General features: G+C 41.8%; 2 protein-coding genes across 3 annotated transcripts in view; both read left to right on the plus strand.

Moving 5' to 3' along the window:
- The window catches only part of lyve1a (lymphatic vessel endothelial hyaluronic receptor 1a), a 72,915-nt gene extending 62,426 nt beyond the window's left edge, over positions 1-10,489 (plus strand). Inside the window, exon 6 of the mRNA XM_043705688.2 lies at positions 6,662-10,489. Coding sequence (XP_043561623.2) covers positions 6,662-6,758 — 97 coding nt within the window. The 3' untranslated portion in view covers positions 6,759-10,489. The remainder of the gene's footprint in view (positions 1-6,661) is intronic.
- Positions 10,490-20,136: 9,647 nt separating this feature from the next.
- rnf141 (ring finger protein 141) overlaps positions 20,137-25,551 on the plus strand; it is a 40,749-nt gene continuing 35,334 nt past the window's right edge. Inside the window, exon 1 of one of the 2 annotated variants that reach the window (XM_043705691.2) lies at positions 20,137-20,249. The gene's annotated coding sequence lies outside the window, so the exon portion shown is untranslated. Of the gene's footprint in view, positions 20,250-23,827; positions 23,954-25,551 lie in introns of those variants that run through there. The other variant, XM_087996432.1, reaches the window with a different exon arrangement.

The following is a 25,551-nucleotide window of genomic DNA, read 5'->3' on the forward strand; positions in this document are numbered from 1 at the left end:
GCTGAGTCAAGAGCAGTCACTCTCACTTCACTAGAGTGGCATGATGGCTCAGTGGCTAGTACTGCTCCCTCATAATGCCAGGGAGCTGGCTTTGATCTATGATATTGGGAACCTCAGATGGATCATTCACTTAGCACTTCTGGCTGCAGACACTGCAAGCATATACTGATGCTCTACCTCAGCAGTGTTTCTCCACTGTCAGTAAACTGTCACATTGTTTTATCCAATATCCAATACAGGATGAGCAGAAACATCCTCCAATCAGATATCAGGAAGACTGATGCCATTATTTTTGGTCCATGCTCCAAATACCTTTTCCTACATACTACCTCTCTCCCTCTTTTTGGCAATAGGCAGAGATTCAGTTAATCTATTAGCAATTTTGTTGTTGCATTAGATCTTGGGTTGAGATTCCAAACACATATTCATGCCCTCTCTAAGACCACCTACTCCAACCTCCATAAAATTTCTCAACTTCATCGCTGTCTCAGCTCATCTGCTTCTGAAAATCGCACCTGGAATATTGTGTGCAGTTCTGGTCTCCAAATTTGAGGAAAGACATTCTGGTTATTGACAGAGTGCAGTGCAGGTTCATGAGGTCAATTCCTGGAATGGCGGGACTATCTTATGTTGAAAGATTGGAGCGATTGGGCTTGTATACCCTTGAGTTTAGAAGACTGAGAGGAGATCTGATTGAGACGTATAAGATTATTAAAGGTTTGGACACTCTGGAGGCAGGAAACATGTTTCCGCTGATGGGTGAGTCCCTAACCAGAGGACACAACTTAAAAATAAGGGGTAGGCCATTTAGGACAGAGATGAGGAGAAACTTCTTCACCCAGAGAGTGGTGGGTATGTGGAATGCTCTGCCCCAGAAGGCAGTGGAGGCCAGTCTCTGGATTTGTTTAAGAAAGATTGAAGATTGGATAGAGCTGTCAAGGATAGTGGAATCAAGGGTTATGGAGATAAGGCAGGAACAGGATATTGATTGAGGATGATCAGCCATGATCATAATGAATGGTGGTGCAGGCTCGAAGGGCAGAATGGCCTACTCTTGCACCTATTGTCTATTGTCTTATCCATGCCCTTTGAATCTATAGACTTGACTATTCAAGGCCCTTCTGTATAGTGTTATCCTTAGGTTATCCAAAACTCTATTGCCCTGTGTCTTAACTTACAGTGAATGTCATTCCATATCACTCCTGTCAATTACACTTCAATCTGTCACTCTTATACAAATTAGGAGCAGGAGTAGGCCACTTAGCACCTTGAGCTTGCTCCATCATTTATTAAGATTATAGCTGATCTAATCACTCCACATTTCCATCTACCCTCAGTACCATTTCACCTCCTTGCTAATCCACCATGACCTTAAAATAGTTAAGGACACTAGTTCTATTACCTTTTGAGGGAGAGAATTCCAAATGTGAGAAGGAGACTTCTCACTTTCTGAAATGGGTGAGGCTTGTTATAGATTCTCCCACAAAAGGAAGCATCTCTTCCACATGCACCCTGTCAAGATCCTTCAGGATCTTATATATTTCAATCAAGTCACCCCTCACGCTTAAAAGCTCAAGAGGTAACAAGCTTAGTCTGATCAACCTATCTTCATAAGCCAGCCTGTTCATTTCAGATATCCATCTGGTAAACCTCCTCTGAACCAATTCCAAGTTTTGGTACATTGTTGAATAAAGAAACCATAACTGCACACAATATTCAAGATATTCTTACTAATTAACAATAATATTCTACTAGCTTTCCTAATTACTTGCTGTATTTGTATACTAATGTCTTGTCATTCATGCAGTAAGACATCTGGATCCCACTGCATTTCAGAGTGCTGCAATCTGCATATGTAATATGCTTCTTTTTTATTATATCTGAGAAAAGAGACAATTTCACATTTTCCCACATTATACTCCATCTTCGAGTTCTTTACCCACTTACCCAAACTGACCTATCTATATCTCTTTGTAGGTTCTTTATATCCACTTCACAACTTACTTTCCTTCTTATCTTTGTGACATCAATAAATTTTTAGTCCCTTCAGCCAAGCTATATACAAATAAATTATAAAGTTGAGGCTCTGGAACATGAACCTTGTGGCACAGCACAAATTATTTTTTGCCAACCAGAAGATAATCCATTTACGTTTCATATTTTCTATTTCCTGTTAGACAGCCAAACTTCTGTCCAAATGTTAAATGCCTTCTGTTAAAATGCCTTTCTTAATAACTACCAACATCTTTCCATGCCAGATGTTAAACTAATTGGTCTACAGATTCTTGCTTTCAGTCTCCTTTCTTAAATAAAGAAGTTACATTACTGTTTTCCAATTTAAAGGAACCTTTCCTAAATCTAGGGAATTTTGGAAGATGAAAACCAATGCAACGTCTTATTGATTTTCAGGTCCTAAGTTGATGTCTATGAGAACCCAGGGACTTGTCAAACCTCAAATCTTTGCCTAGTAATTGTGATATTCTTGAATTCATTCCTCCTGTCAATTTCCTGATTCACACCTATTTCTGCGATGCTAGTTGTACCCTCTATAATGAAACAAATTCAAAATACCTGTTGAGATCGTCTGCCTTCACTGTACTTTTCCTGAATAGTTCCTCAGTCTCGGTTTTTTTTATAGGACCACTTTGTTAACTGTTTTTCTAAAAATGTCAAAAACTCTCATCTGATTGTATTTTTGAGGGAGCTTTCTCTTGTACTCTAATTTTTTTAGTTTTTATAGTCATAGAGATGTACAGCACGGAAACAGACCCTTTGGTCCAACTCGTCCATGCCGACCAGATAAACCAAACTAATCTACAGACGCCTTTTAAATGTTGCAGTTTTACTAGCGTCCACCACTTCATCTGGCAGCTCATTCCATACACGTACCACCCTCTGCATGAAAACGCTGTCCCTTAGACCTATTTTATATTTTTCCCCTCTCACCCTAAATCTATACCCTCTAGTTCTGAACTCCCCCACCCCAGGGAAAAGACTTTGTCTATTTATCCTATCCATGCCCCTCATGATTTTATAAACCTCTATAAGGTCACCCTCAGCCTCCGATGCTCCAGGGAAAACAGCCCCAGCCTATTCAACCTCTCCCTTTAACTCAAATCCTCCAACCCTGGCAATATCCTTGTGAATCTTTTCTGAACCCGCTCAAGTTTCACAACATCCTTCCAGTAGGAAGGAGACCAGAATTGCACGCAATCTTCCAACAGTGGCCTAACCAATGTCCTGTACAACTGCAACATGACCTCCCAACTCCTGTACTCAATACTCTGACCAATAAAGGAACGCATACTAAACGCCTTCTTCACTATCCTATCTACCTGCGACTCTACTTTCAAGGAGCTATGAACCTGCATGCCAAGGTCTCTTTGTTCAGCAACATTGCCTAGGACCTTACCATTAAGCATATAAGTTCTGCTAAGATTTGCTTTCCCAAAATGCATCTGCTCACATTTATCAAAATTAAACTCCATCTGGCACTCCTCAGCCCATTGGCCCATCTGATCAAGATCCCATTGTAATCTGAGGTAACGTTCTTCACTGTCCACTGCATCTCCAATTTTGGTGTCATCTACAAACTTACTAACTCTACCTCTTATGCTCGCATCATTTATATAAATCATGAAAAGTAGTGGACCCAGCACCGATCCTTGTGGCATTCGACTGGTCACAGGGTTCCAATCTGAAAAACAACCCACCACCAACACCCTCTGTCTGCTACCTTTCAGCCAGTTCTGTATCCAAATGGCTAGCTCTCCCTGTATTCCATGAGATCTAACCTTGCTAATCAGTCTCCCATGGGGAACCTTGTTGAACGCCGAAACTTTATTGCTGGAACAGCACAGCAGGTCAGGCAGCATCTAGGGAACAGAAGATTCGACGTTTCGGGCACATGCCCTTCTTCAGGAAGAAGGGCATGTGCCCGAAACGTCGAATCTTCTGTTCCCTAGATGCTGCCTGACCTACTGTGCTGTTCCAGCAATAAAGTTTCGGCTTTGATCTCCAGCGTCTGCAGACCTCACTTTCTCCTCGAACCTTGTTGAACGCCTTACTGAAGTCATACAGAGCATGTCCACCACTATTCCCTCATCAACCCTCTTTGTTACTTCTTCAAAAAACTCAAATCAAGTTTGTGAGACATGATTTCCCACACACAAAGCCATGTTGACTATCCGGAATCAGTCCTTGCCTTTCCAAATACATGTAAATCCTGTCCCTCAGACCAGTCTACATTTCCCTGGTTGTCCTTACCACCCTTCTTAAATAGTGGCACCACGTTGGCCAACCTCCAGTCTTCCGGCACCTCACCTGTGACTATTGATTATACAAATACCTCAACAAGAGACCCAGCAATAACTTCCCTAGCTTCCCACAGAGTTCTAGGGTACACCTGATCAGGTTCTGGGAATGTTTCCACCTTTATCAGTTTCAAGACATCCAGCACTTCCTCCTCTGTAATATGGACATTTTTCAAGATGTCACCATCTATTTCCCCACATTCTATATCTTCCATGTCCTTCTCCACAGTAAACACTGATGCAAAATACTCGTTTAGTATCTCCCCAACTCCTGCGGCTGCACGCAAAGGCCACCTTGCTGATCTTTGAGGGGCCCTATTCTCTCCCTAGGTACCCTTCTGTCCTTAATGCATTTGAAAAAGCCCTTCAGATTCTCCTTAACCCTATTTGCTAAAGCTATCACATGTCCCCTTTTTGCCCTCCTGATTTCCCTCTTAAGAGTACTCCTCCTGCCTTTTTGCTCTTCTAAGGATTTGGTTGATCTATCCTGCATATACTGGACATATGCTTCTTTCTTTTACTTAACCAAACACTCAATTTCTTTAGTCATCCAGCATTCCCTACACCTACCAGCCTTTCCTTTCACCCTAACTGTCTCTGGATTCTCGTTATCTCATTTCTGAAGGCTTCCCATTTTCCAGCGGTCCCTTTATCTGCGAACATCTGCCCCAATAAGCTTTTGAAAGTTCTTGCTTAATACCATCAAAATTAGCCTTCTTCCAATTTAGAACTTCAACTTTTAGATGTGGTCTGTCCTTTTCTATCACTATTTTAAAATTAATAGAATTATGGCCGCTAGCCCCAAAGTGCTCCCCCACTGACACCTCAGTCACCTGCCCTGCCTTATTTCCCAAGAGTAGGTCAAGTTTTGCACCTTCTCTAGTAGGTACATCCACATAATGAATCAGAAAATTTTCTTGTACACACTTGTCATTTGTGATGTTCTTTATTTTTGTCTAATCTTCTGACCTGCCAGCCATCTTTGCATAACTACATGCTTTTTCTTAAAGTTAACATTTTTTCTTTAACATTTCTCAACTTTCTTTAACATTTTTGCTTAAACATTTTGGATTGTGGATCCTCCCATTGGAAGCCTTCTGATGTGAAGGGATCTTATCTGTTTATTTTGAAATACTCCCCTAAGTCCCTGCCATTGCATCTCTACTGACTTTAATATTAATTGCCTCCTCACTTTAACTACTTCTCGATCGTGCATGATTACTCTTATTTAAATTTAAAATACTAGACTTAGATACACTCATCCCTCAAACTGAATATAAAATTCAATTCAATTATTCTATGATCAATGTTTTTTGCAGACTATAAATAGATTATAAACATTACGATTATCTGACAAGCTTCCATAATTTCCTCTGTTATACATCATTTTACCATGTGGTTCCTCCTGGGGGCTTGTCCATCACTCTCACAAGTGACTACTGCCTTTATCATTTCTCATGAACTTAGGTCATCCCTCTCTATTTTTCTGATACAAATCACAACTAATAGAATTTTTACTCCACCCTTTCCTGGCTCCCTGGCCTCCTGAATGTCATGTCTTGTTTTCACATTCCTCCCTGGCATGCCTCTCTCTATCTCTGTAATCTCCTCCAGCCATATAACCCTAGGTATCCCTAGGATTTTAAAGCATCTCTGATTTTAATCGCTTTAACATTGGTAGTTATTGCTATAGCTGTCAGGGTCCTAAACTCCAGAGTTTGGACGTGACACCTCTCTGTCTATCAACCTTTCTCTCCTCCTTTTAGAAACTCCTTGAACCTACATGTTTGGCTAAATCTTAGATATAATATGTGGCTCAGTACTAAATTGTGTTTTTTTTTAGTGTTCCAGTAAGTCACCTTGTGACATTTTAATTACTTTATTGGTGTTATACAAATGTAAATTGTTGTTATTTATCTATATTAAGGAGCTAAATACGCATTGCTGCTCCCTGGGGCCTGGATGGAATATGTAACTTTCATTTAAAAGCTCTAGAACAGAGAAAAAAAGTCACATTTAAGAGATTTTTGTTTTTCACTATTTTAAACTGTTCATAGTGATACATTATGTGTAGGTAAGTATCAAGCTCTTTATAGTACAGGTCTCCCAGATTTACAAACCCCCAAACTTCCAAACACTCATATTTATGAACATGATCCCATACAGGGGTGTAATTTTACAGGTCTAACATGAACATTTCCTGTACTTATAAATGGCTATTTTATATTTTCTTGCATTGTGTTCTTACTTGCATACAAATTGATTTGCTAACAGTCTCAAGAACAGAACCCATCTGTAACCAAGGAACCACTCTGCACTTGACTAACATTTATATCTGTAATCTTTAGACGCAAGAAGCGTTTTTCGTATTTACCCGGACAGCCAAAAGAAGCCATTGAAGCTGAAGTATGGAGCAATAACCTGACAGAAAACAACTCACCATGAGAAGACACAGAAAGAGAATCCAATTAACAAACTTTGCATCTTTCAATAGCAAACAAGCAAACTAATTCAATAAACATTAAGGATATGGAAGTGGGATTAGAATTAGTTTTAAATAGAATTACACTGATTGTAAAGGGAAAATATGTAACAAAAATTGAACGTAAAGCACAGAAATTGGTCATTCAGTTCAACTAATCAAAGTTGGTGTTTTTGCTCCATTTAAACTTTCTAGTAACCTTGTTTGATTTTCTGGCTTTGATGTCAGTATTAATACATATGTGCACAGACTCAGTGTCCTAAAATCTCACTGCTTGAAAGGTAAATAATGAGAGAAAAGTAAACTGTTTCGCCAAAGTATCTCATTCAACATTTAATTAAGCAGAACCCATCACAACTAATCCTCGACATTGGGGTCAATGCTATAACTAAATGAATCTTATTGTCTGTTTTGATCATTCAGCTGCAGTTCTTACTTTGGGCAATAGTGTAAAGATTACAAGATATATCTAGCTTTGTCTCTCTCAGCAGATTACAAGGTAATGAGTAGGGGAGTAGGGGAGGTTGGGGAAGACTGAAGGAAGTGTGGGGTAGGCTTAGGTAGAGAGTAGAAGAATTAAGGATGAGTAAAATAGTTGGGGCTAGAAAGAATTGGGGGAAAGATTCAGGGCATAAAGGAGAAATATTAGTCATAATGTTAAAGCTAAATGGACCAACTGGTCCTTTCCTACATACAATTTTTTGTTCCATTTGGATGCAACATTGTCTTACGAATGTGTCAAATTTCTTCTGGAAGAGATGAAAAAAAATTCACGACCAACAGTAGGTCATTAGCATCTCACAGTGCCCTCACTCTGCCATTACTTCATTCATATCCATCGCGCATGCACTGATAACCTATGGCATGGCTTGCAGCAGAACACCTCCAGGTCTATAATCTGATGTATTATTTCAAAATGTCATGGATTACCTTTACCTGTCCATTTTTCCTCACATTGTTGCTGGGTTCACTGTGCTGGTGAAGTAGAGCTACCAAATCCACATCCTCTTGATTGGGGCAAGAGCAATTTTAGCTTAGATGGAGACCTCTGAGAAAATCCTGTCTCTGTCTAGCATTAATGTGGGCAGCAAGATCCTATTTAAAGAGTGAAAATAACATGCAAAACGTGGGGTGGCAACCAATGAAAAATAATTACAATGAAAGTGATATGAGAACCATTGGACCAAGGCATGAAGATATAACCCGGTACCGATAAGTATACTTTAGTTTTATTTGCTTGTATTTTTAATATTTTCATGTCCTCAGTGGGAGAAGGCATAATTATAAAAACAAGTTTATATAGAAAATTTTCATTGCAATCTTGGAAATTTATGTTTTAAAAAGTTGATGAAGATGTGCATGTAATATATTAACGCTCTGAACATAGTCTAGCTTTGATGAAATCCTGCCATCAATCCACATGTAAGCTGAAAAACTGTTACAAAATTTTTAACAGACCAATAGCCATACTTGAATAATCAGCAAACTATTTTAGAGATTTACAAGGGTTTTATTTATTCTACATCTACAAGTTAGAACAAATGCCAGTTTCCACCTTTCCCTCTGAAACCTTTCCCCCACATAGATGCGGAAGTATTTTCTATTATAATGGCAATGGAACACTACTGGATCCACCTTCAGTTATGAATATGCTAACATTAACAGAGTGCCCTTACTGAAAAATAACACAGGATCATAAGGTCATAAGATACTGGAGCTCTACCATTCAATCATAGCTGATGCGTTTCTCAACCCTATTCTCCTCTCTTCTCTCTATAATCCTTGATTCCATTACTAATCAAGAAGCATAATTTAATCCATATATGCATTTATGTAATTTCTGAAGCTTTTCCTCTATTCCTTGTGTTTCCTCTGGGGGTTGTAAGAATATTTCCCTTTCAAACAGGTTACCCTGAAGGACTAAAAATAGAAACTGCTGGAGAAACTCAGCAGGTCTGGCAGCATCTGTGGAGAAAGAAACAGAGTTCATCAGAATTAATGTTTCATGTCCAGCGACGTTTCTTCAGAGCTGAAAATTGTTGGGAAATGATTACATTTATACTGTTTTCAGGGTGGGGTGGAGAAGATGAGTAAGTCGAATAGATGGGTGCCCAGAGATAGAAAAGAAAGAGATTGCTGATAGTAAGCCTGGATTGACAGACGTGAGTGCTAGATACGTGCCAACAGAAAGTGTGAACAGTTGAAAATAGGTTGCCTGTGCTGGGTTGGCAGATGAAGTTTAATGCGGAAAAATGTGAGGTGATACACTTTTGGGGCAAGTAATATGGAAAGATACTATCAAATAAAGGCTACTATTCCAAAGAGTATGCAGGAGCAGACACACCTATTATATATTGGGCACAAGTCATTAAGGGTGACAGGATAGGTAGAGAGCTGTTAAAGGGCAGCACAGTGGCATAGTGGTTAGCACTGCTGCCTCACAGTTCCAGAGACCCGGGTTCAATTCCCGCCTCAATGTGGAATTTGCACATTCTCCCCGTGTCTGCGTGGGTTTCCTCCAGGTCTCTGGTTTCCTTCCACAGTCCACAAATGTGCAGGTTAGATGAATTGGCCATGCTAAATTGCCCATAGTGTTAGGTGAAGGGGTAAATGTAGGGGAATGGGTTGGGGTGGGTTGGTCTTCAGAGGGTCGGTGCGGACTTGTTAGGGGCGGCATGGTGGCTCAGTGGTTAGCACTGCTGCCTCACAGCACTAGAGTCCCAGGTTCGATTCCAGCCTTGGGCAACTGTCTGTGTAGAGTTTGCACATTCTCCCCGTGCCTGCGTGGGTTTCCTCCGGATGCTCCGATTTCTTCCCACAGTCCAAAGATGTGCAGGTCAGGTGAATTGGCCATGTTAAATTGCCCATAGTGTTAGGTGCATTAGTCAGAGGGAGATGGGTCTGGGTGGGTTACTCTTCGGAGGGCCGGTGTGGACTGTTAGGGCCGAAGAGCCTGTTTACACACTGTAGGGAATGTAAATTTTTTAAAAAAGCAATCAGTATACTAGGCTTCAGTAATTCTATCGTTTAGTACAAGTACCGGTTCCATCTTTTCCTGTCCAGAAACTAACTCCACACTGGGGAGGAAATAATCACTTTTATATAAAAACGATGAGCACAATTTATTGTCAATCAACTCTGGAGCTGTTTTAGTATATCTTCAAGGGACCTGCATTTCTAACGCTGATACAACACACATTCCCCCTGCAACTAACTGTTTCTATAACACTGACTCTAATCCTCAATTAGATTTTTGTATAATACAGATTTTGATTTTATTCTTATTCAAGTATTGCTTCCTTTCTTTGATAGGGGAGAAACTGACATATCACAGCAAAACATTTCACTTTTTAAAAAAGGCAATGCGTAATGTAGATTGAATTTTGAAATCCACTTAAATTAAATGTATAACTTGTGCTGTTACAGCATGAATCCTTCTTTAACAGAAAAAATTTACATATTTCATTTTCAAATGCTTGTTTTCATTTCAAATTGTATGACCAAACCTGCCCAAATTGGTAGCTCAAATTCTGTGCTTTTATTTTTAGCTATTTGTATTTGCAACTTGACATCTGCTGAATTAAAATAAACAATTTAGGTCCAATGTTTTTCATATGATGAAATGAGTTACAAACATTCAAAGACATCATTGAAAAAATTAATTTGATTGGAATAAACTTACAAATAAGTATGATTTGGAGATGCCGGTGTTGGACTGGGGTGTACAAAGTTAAAAATCACACAACACCAGGTCACATTATAGGTGACCACCACTGCACTATATACACACACACAGATACTCCTACTCACACACACTCTCACACACACAGGCACTCTTATATACACGGACACACATACACACAGACACGCACACAGACACCCACACACACCCTTACAGACACACACATTTCCATACTCTCACATGCACCCCCTCACAGACTTAAGACACTCTGCACTCACTACACACAGACACACACTTTCTCACACTCACAACCCCCAACCCAGACAGACAGACAGACACACATAGACAGACAAAGACCCACATGCACACATATATTTTGTGGGGTGAATTTGTACTTGCAGGGTTACATTGTACTTACAAAAACTGCATGCATTCATGTAGAACTCTGAGCTCAAAAACTGCATGAATTTATGTAAAACTCTGTTATCTCACTTTTTAGAGTAGAATCAATCTAAACATCATGGCATAGACAGAGAACACAGGGGGCCAACACCTTCAACATGTTGTCTAGCTATCACCATTGTTAACAGCTAACCCGAAAATGCAACTTTTTAAAAAAAAGGTTTTGTGATTTACACATGAAAGAAGTGAAACTATCACTGTATTCTAACAGATGAAAGGCTTAACAGACAATCAATTTTTCAATGTATAATTTCACTTACATCACACTGTAAATTTTTGCCATAAATTCTGTGTGTTAGGATTGAGCCCTCCACTACCACCTGATGAAGGAGCGTCGCTCCGAAAGCTAGTGTGCTTCCAATTAAACCTGTTGGACTATAACCTGGTGTTGTGTGATTTTTTTAACTTTGTACAAATAAGTAAGTTGTGTTATGGCTGTATCTGAAAGTACTGTTCCTTTTCAGCTATAATCCTTTCATGCACACCAGTCTTCATTGGTCAGAACATTGAGTATATTTGAGCTGTCACATTACGGCTATATAGGAATTGGTTAGGTCACTTTTATAATACTGCGTACAATTCTGGTTGCCCTTCTACAGAAAGGTTAGAGCCAAAAAGAAACAGCAGTTGCTGGAATCCAAGGTAGACAAGCAGGAGGCTGGGAGAACACAGCAAGCTAGTCAGCATCAGGAGGTGGAGAAGTCAACATTTCAGTGTAACCCTTCTTCAGGACTGGGGGTGGGTGTAAAGAGGAGTTGTAGATATGGGGGGTGGGGGGCAGGGTTGGGAGGTGGGGTTATGTGGAGACAGGTAGAGGGCACGACCTGGTTGGTCGATGAGGGGATGAATCCGGTGGATGGTCGAGAGGAATGGAAGGGAGTGGGAGGGACTAGGAAGTGAGTCGGGGATGGGAAGGGACATTATTTGAAATTGGAGAACTCAATGTTGAGTCCTCCGAGCTGTAGGCTGCCCAGGCGGAAGATGAGGTTTGTTCCTCCAATTTGTGGTTTGATTTGTTGTGCAATGGAGGAAGTCAAAGATGGTCATGTTGGTAAGGGAATGGGCAGTAACCGGGAGATCTGGTCGCACCTGCAGACCACTGTATTGATGTGGTCTTCTCTACATCGGGGAGATCAAATGTGAACTAAGGGAATGTTTCACCGAGCATCTCAGCCGGACCTGCAGGGGTCAACAGGAACTCCCAGTCACTGCTCATTTTAATTCCCTTTCCCAATACCTTTCCCTTTCCCACATGACCATCCTTGGCCTCCTCCATTGCACAACAAATCAAACCACAAATTGGAAGAACAACACTTCATCTTCTGCCTGGGTCACCTACAGTCTGGAGGACTCAACATTGAATACTCCAATTACAAATAACTTCCCTTCCCATCCCCTGACACCTTACCCCTTCGTCCTCCCTCCCATTCCTCTCAACTACTTACCAGATTCATTCCTCCCATCGACAAACCAGATCGTACACTCTACCTGTCTCCACCTATCCCCACCTCACTACCCTTCCCCCACTCCACCCCCTTTATCTGCACCTCCCTTTACACCAACCTCCAGCCCTGAAGAAGGGTTATACCCAAAATGTTGACTTCTCCACCTCCTGATGCAATCTGGCTTGCTGTGTTCTCCCAGCCTCATGCTCATCTACTTAAAACAGAAAGGACTTTGTTAAATTGAGAGGGTACAGAAAACATTTACAAGGATGTTGCAGGGACTGGAAGGCTTGAGTTAAAGGGAGATGCTGAATAGGCTGGACTTTTTTTCACTGGAGCATTGGAGTCTGAGGGGTGACCTCACTGAGGTTTATAAAATCACGAGAGGCATAGGTAGGGTGAATAGCCAAGGTCTTTTTCCTGGCATGGGGTTGTCCAAAACTAGGTTTCAAATGAGAGGAGAAAGATTTAAAAAGGGCCTGAGAGATTACTTTGTCACGCAGAGGAATGAGCTGCTAAAGGAAGTGGTGGGGGTGGGTACAATTACAACATTTAAAATGGGTATGTGGATATATGAATAGGAAGGGTTTAAAGGGATATGGGCCAAATGGAACTAGGTCAGACTGAGATGACTGGTCAGCGTGGACGCATTAGGCCGAAGGATCTGTTTCCGTGCTATATGACTCTATGACTCCATAATTGGCATAGAAAGGCAATATGTCATAAGGATGGCACCAGTGGACAGTTAATGCCTCGATATGGAAGCATAATTTGTGATGAAACTTCCAGGAACATTCTTAATCACAGTTGGCAAGCCTTTATGGTAAGTTTGCTATCAGAACACAACCAATAGGTCACCCATATCTGTGATGTAAGAATGCTTGCAAGCTGATCAGATTACTTGGAGACAACCAGAGGTGAACAGACGAGATGGACAGACACCTAACTAACAATTATCCTGTCTATCCTTTAGTGTTTCAATCACCGACTTAGTTTTATTATTGATGCATCTGTAAAATATTTAACATTTTCTTTTATGTTCTTTGAATAATTTAATTTAGTTGCTCTTTGTTGCATTCTTACTTTGTGACTTCTCTCCTAATTTATCTTATTCTTTCTTATTATGTATTCCTTTGTTGTCAATGTACTGAAAGCAATATTCTACATTCAATTGTTCCCTTATGTCTTTATAGATTTGCTGAAACTCACCAGTGTTTAATTTGTTTTGATTTTTCAGTGGAAATACTTTTCCTGCACCCCATTGAACATCGATTTAAATGTTTGTCATTGTTGTCCTATATCACTGGTTGTCAATATTTGCCCAATTTAGTTTCTCAGCCCGTTCTAAGCATCGGCCCTCAAAACCAGCTTTTTCCAAACTGTAAACGTACTTTTTATCATACTTATGTTCTTCACTATGATCATCTTAAAATATATTATTACATTATGGACAGTACTGACTAGATATTCCACTTATTTTACTTTGCTTATCTGCTCTGGTTCACTACTAAATCCAAAAGCAAAACTTTCTTTCTTAGGTGTTTTTTCATATATTGGGTTAGAAAATAAATCCGTACACATCATAGGAACTCTATTTTTTAACCTACCAATTCCATTCCATTAATATCAGAGGTGCAAGAATTCCCTAGTGCTGTATTGTCAAAGAGGGTAAGTACTCTATCAAAGAAGAACTGCACTGTCACAGAGGGTCAATAAGGTACTAAAGGAGTGCTACACTGTCAGGGAGGATCAGTAATGGACTAACAGAGAGCTGCTCAGTCAGGGAGAGTCAGTAAGGGACTAAAAGGAGAACATGACTGTCAGGGAGATTCAGTAATGACCTAAAAGGAGAACTGCACTGTCTGGGAGAGTCAATAATGCACTGAAGGAGAGTTGCACTGTCAGGGAGGGTTACTAATTGATTAAAAGAGAGCTGCATTGTCACGGATTGTTAATAATGGACTAAAAGGAGAGCTGCACTGTCAGGGAGAGTCAGTGATGTACTGAAGGAGAGTTGCTCTGTCAGGGAGGGTCAGTAATGGACTAACAGAGAGCTGCTCAGGGAGAGTCAGTGATGTACTGAAGGAGAGTTGCACTGTCAGGGAGGGTCAGTAATGTACTGGAGAGTTGCACTGCCATGGAAGGTCAGTAATGGACTAAAAGGAGAGCTGCACTATCAGGAAGTGTCAGTAATGTACTAAAGGATGGCTGCACTGTCAGGGAGAGTCAGTAATGTACTGAAGGAGAATTGCATTGTCAGGGAGGGTCAGTAATGGATTAAAGGAGAGCTGCACTGTCACGGGTTGTCAGTAATTGGCTAAAAGGAGAGCTGCACATTCAGGGAGAGTCAGTAATGGACTAACAGAGAACTGCAGTGTTAGGCAGAGTCAGTAATGAACTAATGGAGAGCTGCATAGTCAGGGAGAGTCAGTAGTGTACTAAAGGAGAGCTATACTGTCAGGAAGGGTCAGTAATGGACTAAAAGGAGAGCTGCACTGTCAGGGAGGATCAGTAATGGACTAAAAGGAGAGTTGCGCTGTCAGAGAGAGTCAGTATTGTACAGAAGGAGAGCTGCACTGTCAGAGAGGTCAGCAGTGTACTAAAGGAGCACTGCACTGTCAGAGAAAGCCAGTAATGGACTAAAAGAAGAGCTGCACTGTCAAGGAGAGTCAGTAATGTACTGAAGGAGTGCTGCACTGTCAGGGACGGTCAGTAATGGTCTAAAGGAGAGCTGCACTGTCAGGGAGAGTCAGTAATGTACTGATGGAGAACTGCACTGTCAGTGAGGGTAAGTAATGTACTAAAGGAGCACTGCACTATCAGGAAGAGTCAGTAGTGGACTAAAGGAGAGCTGCACTGTCAGAGAGAGACAGTAATGTACTGATGGAGAGCTGCACTGTCAAGGAGGATCAGTAATGGATTAAAATGAGAGCTGCACTGTCAGGGACAGTCAGTAATGGACTGAAAGGCGAGCTGCACTTTCAGGGAAGGTTAGTATGGACAAAACAGAGAGCTGCACTGTCAGGGAGGGTCAGTAATGGACTGACAGGAGAGCTGCACTGTCGGGGAGGGTCAGTAATGGACTAATGGAGAACCGTACTGTCAGGGAGAGTCAGTAATGCATTATCAGAGAGCTGCACTGTCACAGAGGATCAGTAATGTACTAAACGGAGAGCTGCATTCTTAGGGAGAGTCAGTACTGTACTGAACAAGAGCTGTACTGTCAGGGAGGGTCAGTAATGGACTAACGGAGAACCGTACTGTCAGGGAGAGTCAGTAATGCATTGACAGAGAGCTGCACTGTCACAGAGGATCAGTAATGTACTAAACGGAGAGCTGCACCCTTAGGGAGAGTCAGTACTGTACTGAACAAGAGCTGTACTGTCAGGGAAGGTCAGTGATGGACTAACGGAGAGATTACACAGATTAAAAATCACACAACACCAGGTTATAGTCCAACAGGTTTATTTGGAAGCACTAGCTTTCAAAGTGCTACTTCTTTATCAGGTGGTTGTGGAGCAGGACCATAAGACACAGAATTTATAGCAAAAGGATACAGTGTCATGTGGCTGAAGGTTATTAAACTACTTAGATTAAGTTTTCATCTTTTAAAATGGGTTTGCTAGTTTTGGTTCATTAATATGTAAATCCCAGAACTCCTTTTAAGTCACATTCTGAAGATAACTTCAGGTTTTCTCACAAAAGGTGCCATCTCAGCTCAGACAATGTATTAAAGGTATGAGGTTAAAGTCTGTCTGTGTCCCAATCTTGAGTCAGACTGGTTCTATTTCTAAAGTGGGATTTACAGAATCTTACAAGGATTGACTTAGGTTATGCATTTTATGAGCAAAATAAAATATAATTCTGCAAATACAGATTCACCCCATAAACTTATATGTATGTGCCTGCAGGACAGACAAAGTGACTGTGTGTGTGGGTGTGAGTGTGAGTGCATGTGACAAAGTGTGTGTAAGCTTGATCAAGGATGTATGGGAGTGTGATGGTTAATAGTTTTGATCCTGTCCTTCAGAGTTCCCTACGCGCTCTTATCCCATGTACTTCTCGCGTAGGTGATTTCTACTGCCTTCCAAAGATACACAAAACCAACACACCAGGTATCAGGCAATAGGACCCTGTGTGAGAACCTCTCTGGCTATGTCAAAGGCATCTTAAACCCATTGTACATGGAACCCCCAGCTTCTGTTGCGACACTACAGATTTCTTACAGAAACTCAGCACCCACGGACCAGTCGAACCGGAAACACTCCTCATCCCAATGGACGTGTAAGCACTCTATATTAGCATGTTCGACGATGACAGCATTGCATCAACAGTCTCACTACTCAATACTCCAACTCATCCTCCAATTCATCCACTTTATCCTCAACCACAACGTTTTCACGTTTGACAACCAATTCTTCATCCAGACACACGGAACAGCCATGGGACCAAATTTGCACCCCAATATGCCAACATTTTCATGCACAGATTCAAGCAGGACCTTTTCTGCATTGGACCTCCAACCAACACTATACACCACGTATACTGATGACATTTTCTTTCTCTGGACCCATGACGAGGAATCACTGAGACAACTACACAGTGATATCAACAAGTTTCCTCCCACCATCAGACTTACCATGGACTGCTCTTTAGTATCTGTCTCATTCTTGGATACATGCATCGCCATCAAGGTAGGGTACCTCAGCATCTCACTCTTCCGCAAACCCATGGATAACCTCACGATGCTACACTTATCTCGCTTCCACTCTAAACACATTAAATCAGCCTTCCCCTATGGACAAACCCTATACATACACAGGATCTGTTCAGATGAAGAAGAACATGATGGACACCTAAAGGTGCTCAAGGATGTCCTCATAAGAACAGAATATGATGCTCAAATCATTGACCCACTGTTCTGACATGCCACAACGGGAAACCATAATGACCTCCGCTGGAAACACAGATGGGTTGCAACCAATATGGTACCCTTTGTTGTCCAATACTTCCCGGGAGCCAAAAAACTACGCAATGTTCTTCGCAGCCTGCAACATGCTATCAATAATGAAAAGCACCCTGTCTGACTTTACCCACACCTCCACTTCTCGCCTTTAAACAACCGCCAAACCTTAAACAGATCATTGATTGCAGCAAACTGCCCAGCTTTCAGGACAACATCGATCACAACACTGTGCAACCCTGTCATGGCAGCTGCTGCAAGACATGTCAGAGTGTTGACACGAATACCACCAATACACGTGGGGATGCCTCCCACCATGTACGCATCAGATACTCATGTGACTTGGCCAATATTGTCGATCTCACGTGCTGGCAAGAATGCCCTGAGGTATGGTACATTGGCAAGACCAAACCAACGCTAGGATAATGGATGAATAGACACGGCACAACAATCACCAGGCAAGGGTGTTCCCTCCCAATCGGGGAATACTTCATTGGTCCAGGACATTTGGTCTTGGATCTCTGGGTGACCATTCTCCTAGGCAGACTTTGGGATAAGCCACAATGCAAAGTGGCTGAGCAGAAGCTGATAGCCAATTTCGGTACCCATGAGGATGGCCTCAACCGGGACCCTGGATTCATGTTACACTACAGGTGACCACACTGCACTACACACTTTTTCTCTTTCTCTCACATACACACACACATTCCTACATACTCACAAACTAACACAGACCCCCACTCCTATACACACACATACACCCACACCCTTATACCCCATCACACTCACACACGTACTTTACCAAGCTTACACACACTCAATATTTCTCCTGCATGCACACACATATAAGTTTATAGGGTGAATCTGTATTTGCAGAATTATAGTTTATTTTGCTCAAGAAATGTATAACCTACAATCAAGCCATGTAAGATTCTGTAAATCCCACTTTAGAAACAGAACCAATCTGAATCAAGATTGGGACACAGACAGACTTCAACCTCACACCTTTAGTACATTGTCTGAGCTGAGATGACACCTTTTGTTAGAAAACCTGAAGTTGAGAATGTGACTTAAAAGTAGTTCTGGGATTTACATATTAACGAACTGAAACCCACAAAGGCATTCTAAAAAAAAGACTTAATCAAAGTTTTTTTTATTACTTTAGCCGCTGTAACCTTTTGCTATAATTTGTGTCTTATGGTCCTACTCCACAACCACCTGATGAAGGTGCAGCACTCTGAAAGCTAGCCATGTTGGACCATAACCTAGTGTTGTGTGATTTTTAACCTTGTCCAGCCCTGTCCAATACTGGCTCCACCAAATCATGAGTATACAGATTAACCGCGCTGTACAAAGGGCAGATTAAATTGAAGGTTTTGTGTCAGTTAATTGTATTTAAAGGATCCTAGGATCATTAATTGGTCAACGCCACTAAAATAGACATATGTTTGTCACTGGCCACCCGGGTGTTTCCTATCTTCCTGGTGGTGGAAATTGAATAAAGATTGGTGCACTTTGTGTCTTTCACTGTGTTTCACACCTGCACACACACACCATGGGTAAAAAAAAAAATTAAACCGAGAAAAAAAGGAAGAAAAAAAAGAGAGAAAAAAAAAATTAGACATATGTTTGTCACTGGCCACCCGGGTGTTTCCTATCTTCCTGGTGGTGGAAATTGAATAAAGATTGGTGCACTTTGTGTCTTTCACTGTGTTTCACACCTGCACACACACACCATGGGTGCTGGGGATAAAATAAGCACTACCGCACTTAGGTGGTAGTGTGGGGGTTTAAAATAAAAAAGAAAAAAAACAAAACAAAAAAAAACCAGGAGATACGTTAGAGCCCGGGTAAAAAAAAAGACATATGTTTGTCACTGGCCACCCGGGTGTTTCCTATCTTCCTGGTGGTGGAATTTGAATAAAGATTCGTGCACTTTGTGTCTTCCACTGTGTCTCACACCTGCGCACACACACCATGGGTTCTGGGGATAAAATAAGCACTACCGCGCTTAGGTGGTAGTGTAGGGGTTAAAATAAGAGGGGAAAAAAAAATAGACATATGCGGTCAATCTTGGGGCAGGAGGCTTGTTGTGCATTAATTGACAGCAGTGCATCAAAACGCTGAGTGTCGGAAGGTGGGAGGGACAGGGGCTTGCTGGGTCTGTATTGTCTGCACTTTTGTGTGTAACAATATTGTCTCACGTACAAATGTCTTTGTCACTGTCTTATATGTGCAACTGGGATTTGAGGTTTGTCCTCATCTCCCTGTAAACTGGTTGAACGGTAGGGTTTGGGGCCTGGCTTTGCTGCTCCTCTCCCTTGTAAAATTGCTGTTGTATACAGATGTAAATGTAAACTGTGTTTTGTAATTGTTTAATAAAATAAAAAATAAAAAAAACGCTCTGAGTCGAGAAAAGTTGATGAAAAGTGCTGTCAGTTTGAGTGTGCTCCTCACTTCTAAGGAGTCCGTGCGTCAATTGTTTGCAATCACTTTCTCTCCGTGTTCCTCGTCCTACATTAACAGGTGGTAGTATCCGTACCTCTGAGCCAGAGGGTCCGTGTTAAAGTCCCACCCATTCCAGAGGCGCTGTCTAAACGGCCTGACGAGAAAACAGTTTTATTTTAACCCACATCATCCGCGCACGCCGCCAACCGTCCCTCTGTGACGTCACCACGCCCCAACGGAGCAGCGGGAGTGCACGCGAGGGCGCGGCGGTGCCGCCATCAGGAAAGCGGGAGCCCGCCGCCAACCGTCCCTCTGTGACGTCACCACGCCCCAGCGCAGCAGCGGCAGCGCGCGCGGCGGGGGCCGCTGTCAAGAAAACGGGAGCGCGCGCGCGCGCGCGCGGGGGTGCGGCGGTACCGCCATCAGGAAAGCGGGAGCGCGGAGCTGGGAACAGGTGAGAGCGCGGCCTGGGCCCGGGCTCTATCATTCCCTTCATTTCTTGCCCGCGAGCTGTGATCGTTACCTCTGCAGCCTCGTCCGTCTGGAACTACCGCGACCTGACAGACTGGTGCTGCGTCACAGAAACTAACTGTCACCAGTGCCCTAAGAGATCAGTACCCACCACTAGGGTAGGCCTACTAATCCAACCTCGACCATTCATATCCTCCTCATTGGGTAAATGGCCCCACTGTTACCTTTCTCTGCATGTGATACTCCACATTTCCTCTTCCATTCAGAGTGACATGCACCCTCTGCCCTATCCCTTTCTTTACCTTTCCCCTGGGATCACGTCAGGCTGCAGCTCCACTGGGGTGAGATTCCTACCTGTTGTTCCTCTTATTGGGATGATTTGATATCCCTCCATGTCCTCTCCCCTCACCCTTACCCTGTAGTGAGAAGCCATACCCCCTTCTCCCATCTCCAACCTTTCTCCTTCCCTTATATGAGATGCCCATTCGTGTTGTTGCAATTAACTTTCCAGCCCCCAAAACCTTGGGATGACCTTATTTATAAACAATACATAATGTGTTACAGGACCATAATGTTGTTCTTGGATTGAGCAACTATCATGGACAACTATGATACTGGTTTTAAACATGGAAATATGATTATTACTCACTTCCGTGTTTCAGTTCTGCTGTGTGCCATGTTTGTACACCAATTTAAAACAATAAGATCTTGTATTGGTATGGTGCTGTTTTATGCCTCAAGGTGTTTTGAATTACTTTTGAAGTGTAATCAATGTTTTGAGGCCGACTCACACAATGAGATTATAGATAGCCATTTAATCTATTCTGATCATGATCGGTGTTCTATCAAATCTGAGAATTCTGCTCAGTGATAACGCCTCTTCAAATGCAAGACCTAAATTTATATCATTTTTCAATTGTGACATCTTTCATGGTGCAGCACTCCCTTGGTGCTGTTCCCCCTGACAGTGCAGTACTTTCTCAGTGTTAAAAGTTAAAAATCACACACCAGGTTATAGTCCAACAGGTTTCATTGGAAGCACACTAGCTTTCGGAGCGCTGCTCCTTCATCAGGTGGTTGTGGAGGGCACAATTGTACAACCACCTGATGAAGGAGCAGCACTCCGAAAGCTAGTGTGCTTCCAATTAAACCTGTTGGACTATAACCTGGTGTTGAGTGATTTTTAACTTTGTACACCCCAGTCCAACACCGGGATCTTCAAATCATTCTCAGTGTTGATATGTTTGCAAATTACACCAAAATTTGAGGTGTTGTGGACAGCAAAGAAGGTTACCTCCAGAGTACAACAGGATCTTGATCAGATCCCACCCAGACCCTCCCCTCACCCTATCCTCATAACCCAGCATTTACTATGGGTAATCCACCGAGCCTGCATATTCCTGGACACTACAGGGCAATTTAGCATTGCCAATCCATCTAACTTGCATATCTTTGGATTGTGGGAGGAAACCAGAGCATCTGGTAGAAACCCACACAGACACAGGGAGAACATGCAAACTTCACACAGTCATCCAAGGGTGGAATCAAATTCAGATCCCAGTTGCTGTGAGTACCATGTGTCACATTCTAGCCCATTCAATTAGCCTGTCTAAACCCTCTTGAAACCTCTTGCACCCTTACAACTTATGTTTCCATGCAGCTTGGTGTCATCCGCAAATTTGGAAACTTTGCAATTGGCCACCTCATGTAAATCATTTAAATATATTGTGAACAGTTATGGATCTAGTACTTAGCTTTGCAGTAACCCAGTAGTAATAGCCTGTCATCCTGACAATTATCCATTTATTCATAATCTCAGTTTTCTATTAATCTCAGTCCATACTGGTATATTCATCCCAATTCTGTGCATTCTATATTTACTAACCTCTTGTGTGGGACCTTATCAAAAGTCTTCTGAAAATTCAAATACACCATGCCCACCAGTTCTCCTTTATCAATGCTGCAAGTAACATCCTGCAAAAATATCAACAAGTTTGTCAAACATGATTTCCCTTTGATAAATCCATGTTGACTGTGTTGAATTTTCCATTTTACAAATGTTCATTTATCGTATTCTTCATAATGGATTCTAACATTTTCCCTACTACAGCCAACAAGCTAACAAGTTTTCTGCTATCCCTTCTGTTCTCAATTTGGTTGTGATCGAATTGGCTGCCATTTTTTAAAATAGCAACACTGACTAAATTTCATGAGTACTTAATTGACTTAAAGCAGTTTGAGATGTACTGAAACTATAAGGGTGCCATAAAAATGGAAAATCGCACAACACCAGGTCATAGTCCAACAGGTTTATTTGGAAGTACTAACTTGCAGTGCGCTGCTCCTTCATCAAGTAGCTAGTGGGGCAGGATCATAAGAGACAGTATTTACAGCAAAGGATCACAATGTCATGAAATTAAAATGATATATTGAACAAATCTAGATTGCTGTTAAGTCTTTCATCTTTTAGAATGGATTGCAGGTTTTGGTTCATTAATATGTAAATCCCAGAGCTGCTTTTAAGTCACATTCTTCATGTCAACACTCATGCTGTGGTTGCCATGATAGGGTTGTACAGTGTTGTGTTCGATGTTGCCCTGAAGGCTGGGCAGTTTGCTGAGAACAATGGTCTGTTTCAGATTTGGCGGTCATTTAAAGATGAGAAGTGGAGGTGTAATGAATGTCTTGGCGAGGTCCTCATTCTAATCAATAATGTGTTGCAGGCTGCGAAGAACATAGCAATATTTTATCGGTTCCTGGGTAATACTGGACAAAAAGGGTACCCTATCAGATGCATACCGTGTCTGTCTCCTGAGGAGGTCATTACAGTTTCTTACTGTGGCACGTTGGAACTGGCGATCGATGAGTTGAGCATCGTATCCTCTTATGAGGAAGTCCTTCAGCACCTTCAGGTGTCCGTAACGTTTCTCCTCATCTGAACAGATGACGTGTATGAGTAGGGCTTGTCTGTAGGGGATAGCTGTTTTATATTTAGGGTGGAACCTAGAAAAGTGTAACATGGTGAGGTTATCTGTGGCTTTGTGGTAGAGTGAGGTACAAAGGTGCCTGCGCAGTAGAGTGAGGTACTGAAGTGCAGCATCGTGAGGTACTAATTTCATGATGTTGCACTTCTCCAGCTTCCCCTAAACCTATTAAAACAGCCATCCCCTTTGGACAAGTCCTCCACACACGCAGGAGCTGCTCAGATGAGGAGGAATGTGACGGACATCTGAAGCGCACACCCTGCAGGCAGTCAATACATATAACATTTTATAAATTCCTATTTTGGAAATGGAACCAGTCTGACTCAAGATTGGGATACAGACAGACTCTAATCGCACATAACTAACACCTTGTCTGATGCCACCTCTTTTATAAAACTTGAAGTTATCTCGTGAATGTGATTTAAAAGAAGTTCTGGGATTTGCATATTAATGAACCAAAACCTGCAACCCATTCTAAAAGATGAAAGACTTAACAGCAATCTAGGTTTGTTCAATGTATCATTTTAATTGCATGACATTGTAATCTTTTGCTGGATATTCTGTCTTATGATCCTAGCTGAAAATGTGTTGCTGGAAAAGCGCAGCAGGTCAGACAGCATCCAGGGAACAGGAGAATCGACGTTTCGGGCATAAGCCCTTCTTCAGGAATGAGGAAAGTTTGTCCAGCAGGCTAAGATAAAAGGTAGGGAGGAGGGACTTGGGGGAGGGGTGTCGGAAATGTGATAGGTGGAAAGAGGTCAAGGTGAGGGTGATAGGTCAGACTGGGGTGGGGGCGGAGAGGTCGGGAAGAAGAAGGCGGTGCTGAATTCGATGGATTTGACTGAGACAAGGTGGGGGGAGGGGAAATGAGGAAACTGGTGAAATCCGAGTTCATCCCTTGTGGTTGGAGGGTTCCTAGGCGGAAGATGAGGCGCTCTTCCTCCAACCATCGTTTTGTTGTGGTCTGGCGATGGAGGAGTCCAAAGACCTGCATATCCTTGGTGGAGTGGGAGGGGGAATTGAAATGTTGAGCCACAGGGTGGTTGGGTTGGTTGGTCCGGGTGTCCCAGAGGTGTTCTCTGAAACGCTCCGCAAGTAGCCGGCCCCACTAGTACCTGATGAAGAAGCAGTGCTCTGAAAGCTAGTACTTCCAAATAAACCTGCTGTTCTATGACTTGGTATTGTGTGATTTTTAACTTTGTTCACCCAGTCCAACACTGGCACCTCCACATCATAAAAATGTTCTAAGGTAAATTAGATGTTAATTTGCTGTAGCTGGTGAAACTTCTTTTGGATTGATACTTGGTCATAGATCCCTGGGGAATGAGGGTTATAAAATCATTTTTAACCCAATTACCATGGATTTCTAACCCAGACCCTACAATGTTATCAGTAGATTCACAGATATACCTTCAAATGTCAATTGGAAATTATCCATCAGTACTAGAGCTCATTCTCCTGAAATTGGATGGTGAGGAATTTATGGATTTGTGCTTAATTCAAAGGATTTTGTCAGTCTTTGCCACCAGAGGTATAGTGCTGATAAAGTTGTGATTCTCACCTCTGCGGCTGTGGAGAATGTGTAGCTATTGTATCCACAAACCCTATACAAATAAAGGCAAATGAGATTCTGATACAAACAATGTGACTGAATCATGAGTTTAGATTACAGCTTCTGAATCAGTCCTGGTTTTTGGTTATTGTTAGTAATGGAGACTTATTTTATATGCCTCTGTTAAGGCTTTAATCGTTTCAAGTTAAAAATCTCACAACACCAGGTTATAGTTCAATAATTTGGAGATGCTGGTGTGGATTGGGGTGTACAAAGTTAAAAATCACACAACACCAGGTTATAGTCTAACAGGTTTAATTGGAAGCTTGTGGAGATTAAGATCATGCTCACAGAATTTATAGCTAAAGGAGTTCAGTGTCATGGAGATGTGATACAGTAAACAATCTTACATTAAAACGTTCATCTTTTATATTTGGATGTGCTGGTTTCTGTTCTTTGATATGTAAATCCCAGAACTTCTTTCAAGTTATATTCTCAAGATAGCTCAGCTTTTTAAACAATAGATGTGAAGTCTGTCTGTGTCGCAATGCTATGTCAGACGAGCAAGCACTCTGTTTGATTTTAGAGTTTTACATGGATTCATGCAGTTTTTGAGCAAAATAAGTGTAATTCTGCAAAAACAAACTGATCGTTTAGGTAACGGTTATGTGTAGGTTAATTAACTCTGAGACTATGTCTTTAATAAGTGTTTTAAATAGTTGACTATTGATTGTTGTGCTCTCTCCACA

Source organism: Chiloscyllium plagiosum, unplaced genomic scaffold (assembly GCF_037043375.1).
Source record: "Chiloscyllium plagiosum isolate Xiang-an unplaced genomic scaffold, Cpla_swu_hap1 HiC_scaffold_18, whole genome shotgun sequence".
NCBI classification, from domain to species: Eukaryota; Metazoa; Chordata; class Chondrichthyes; order Orectolobiformes; family Hemiscylliidae; genus Chiloscyllium; species Chiloscyllium plagiosum.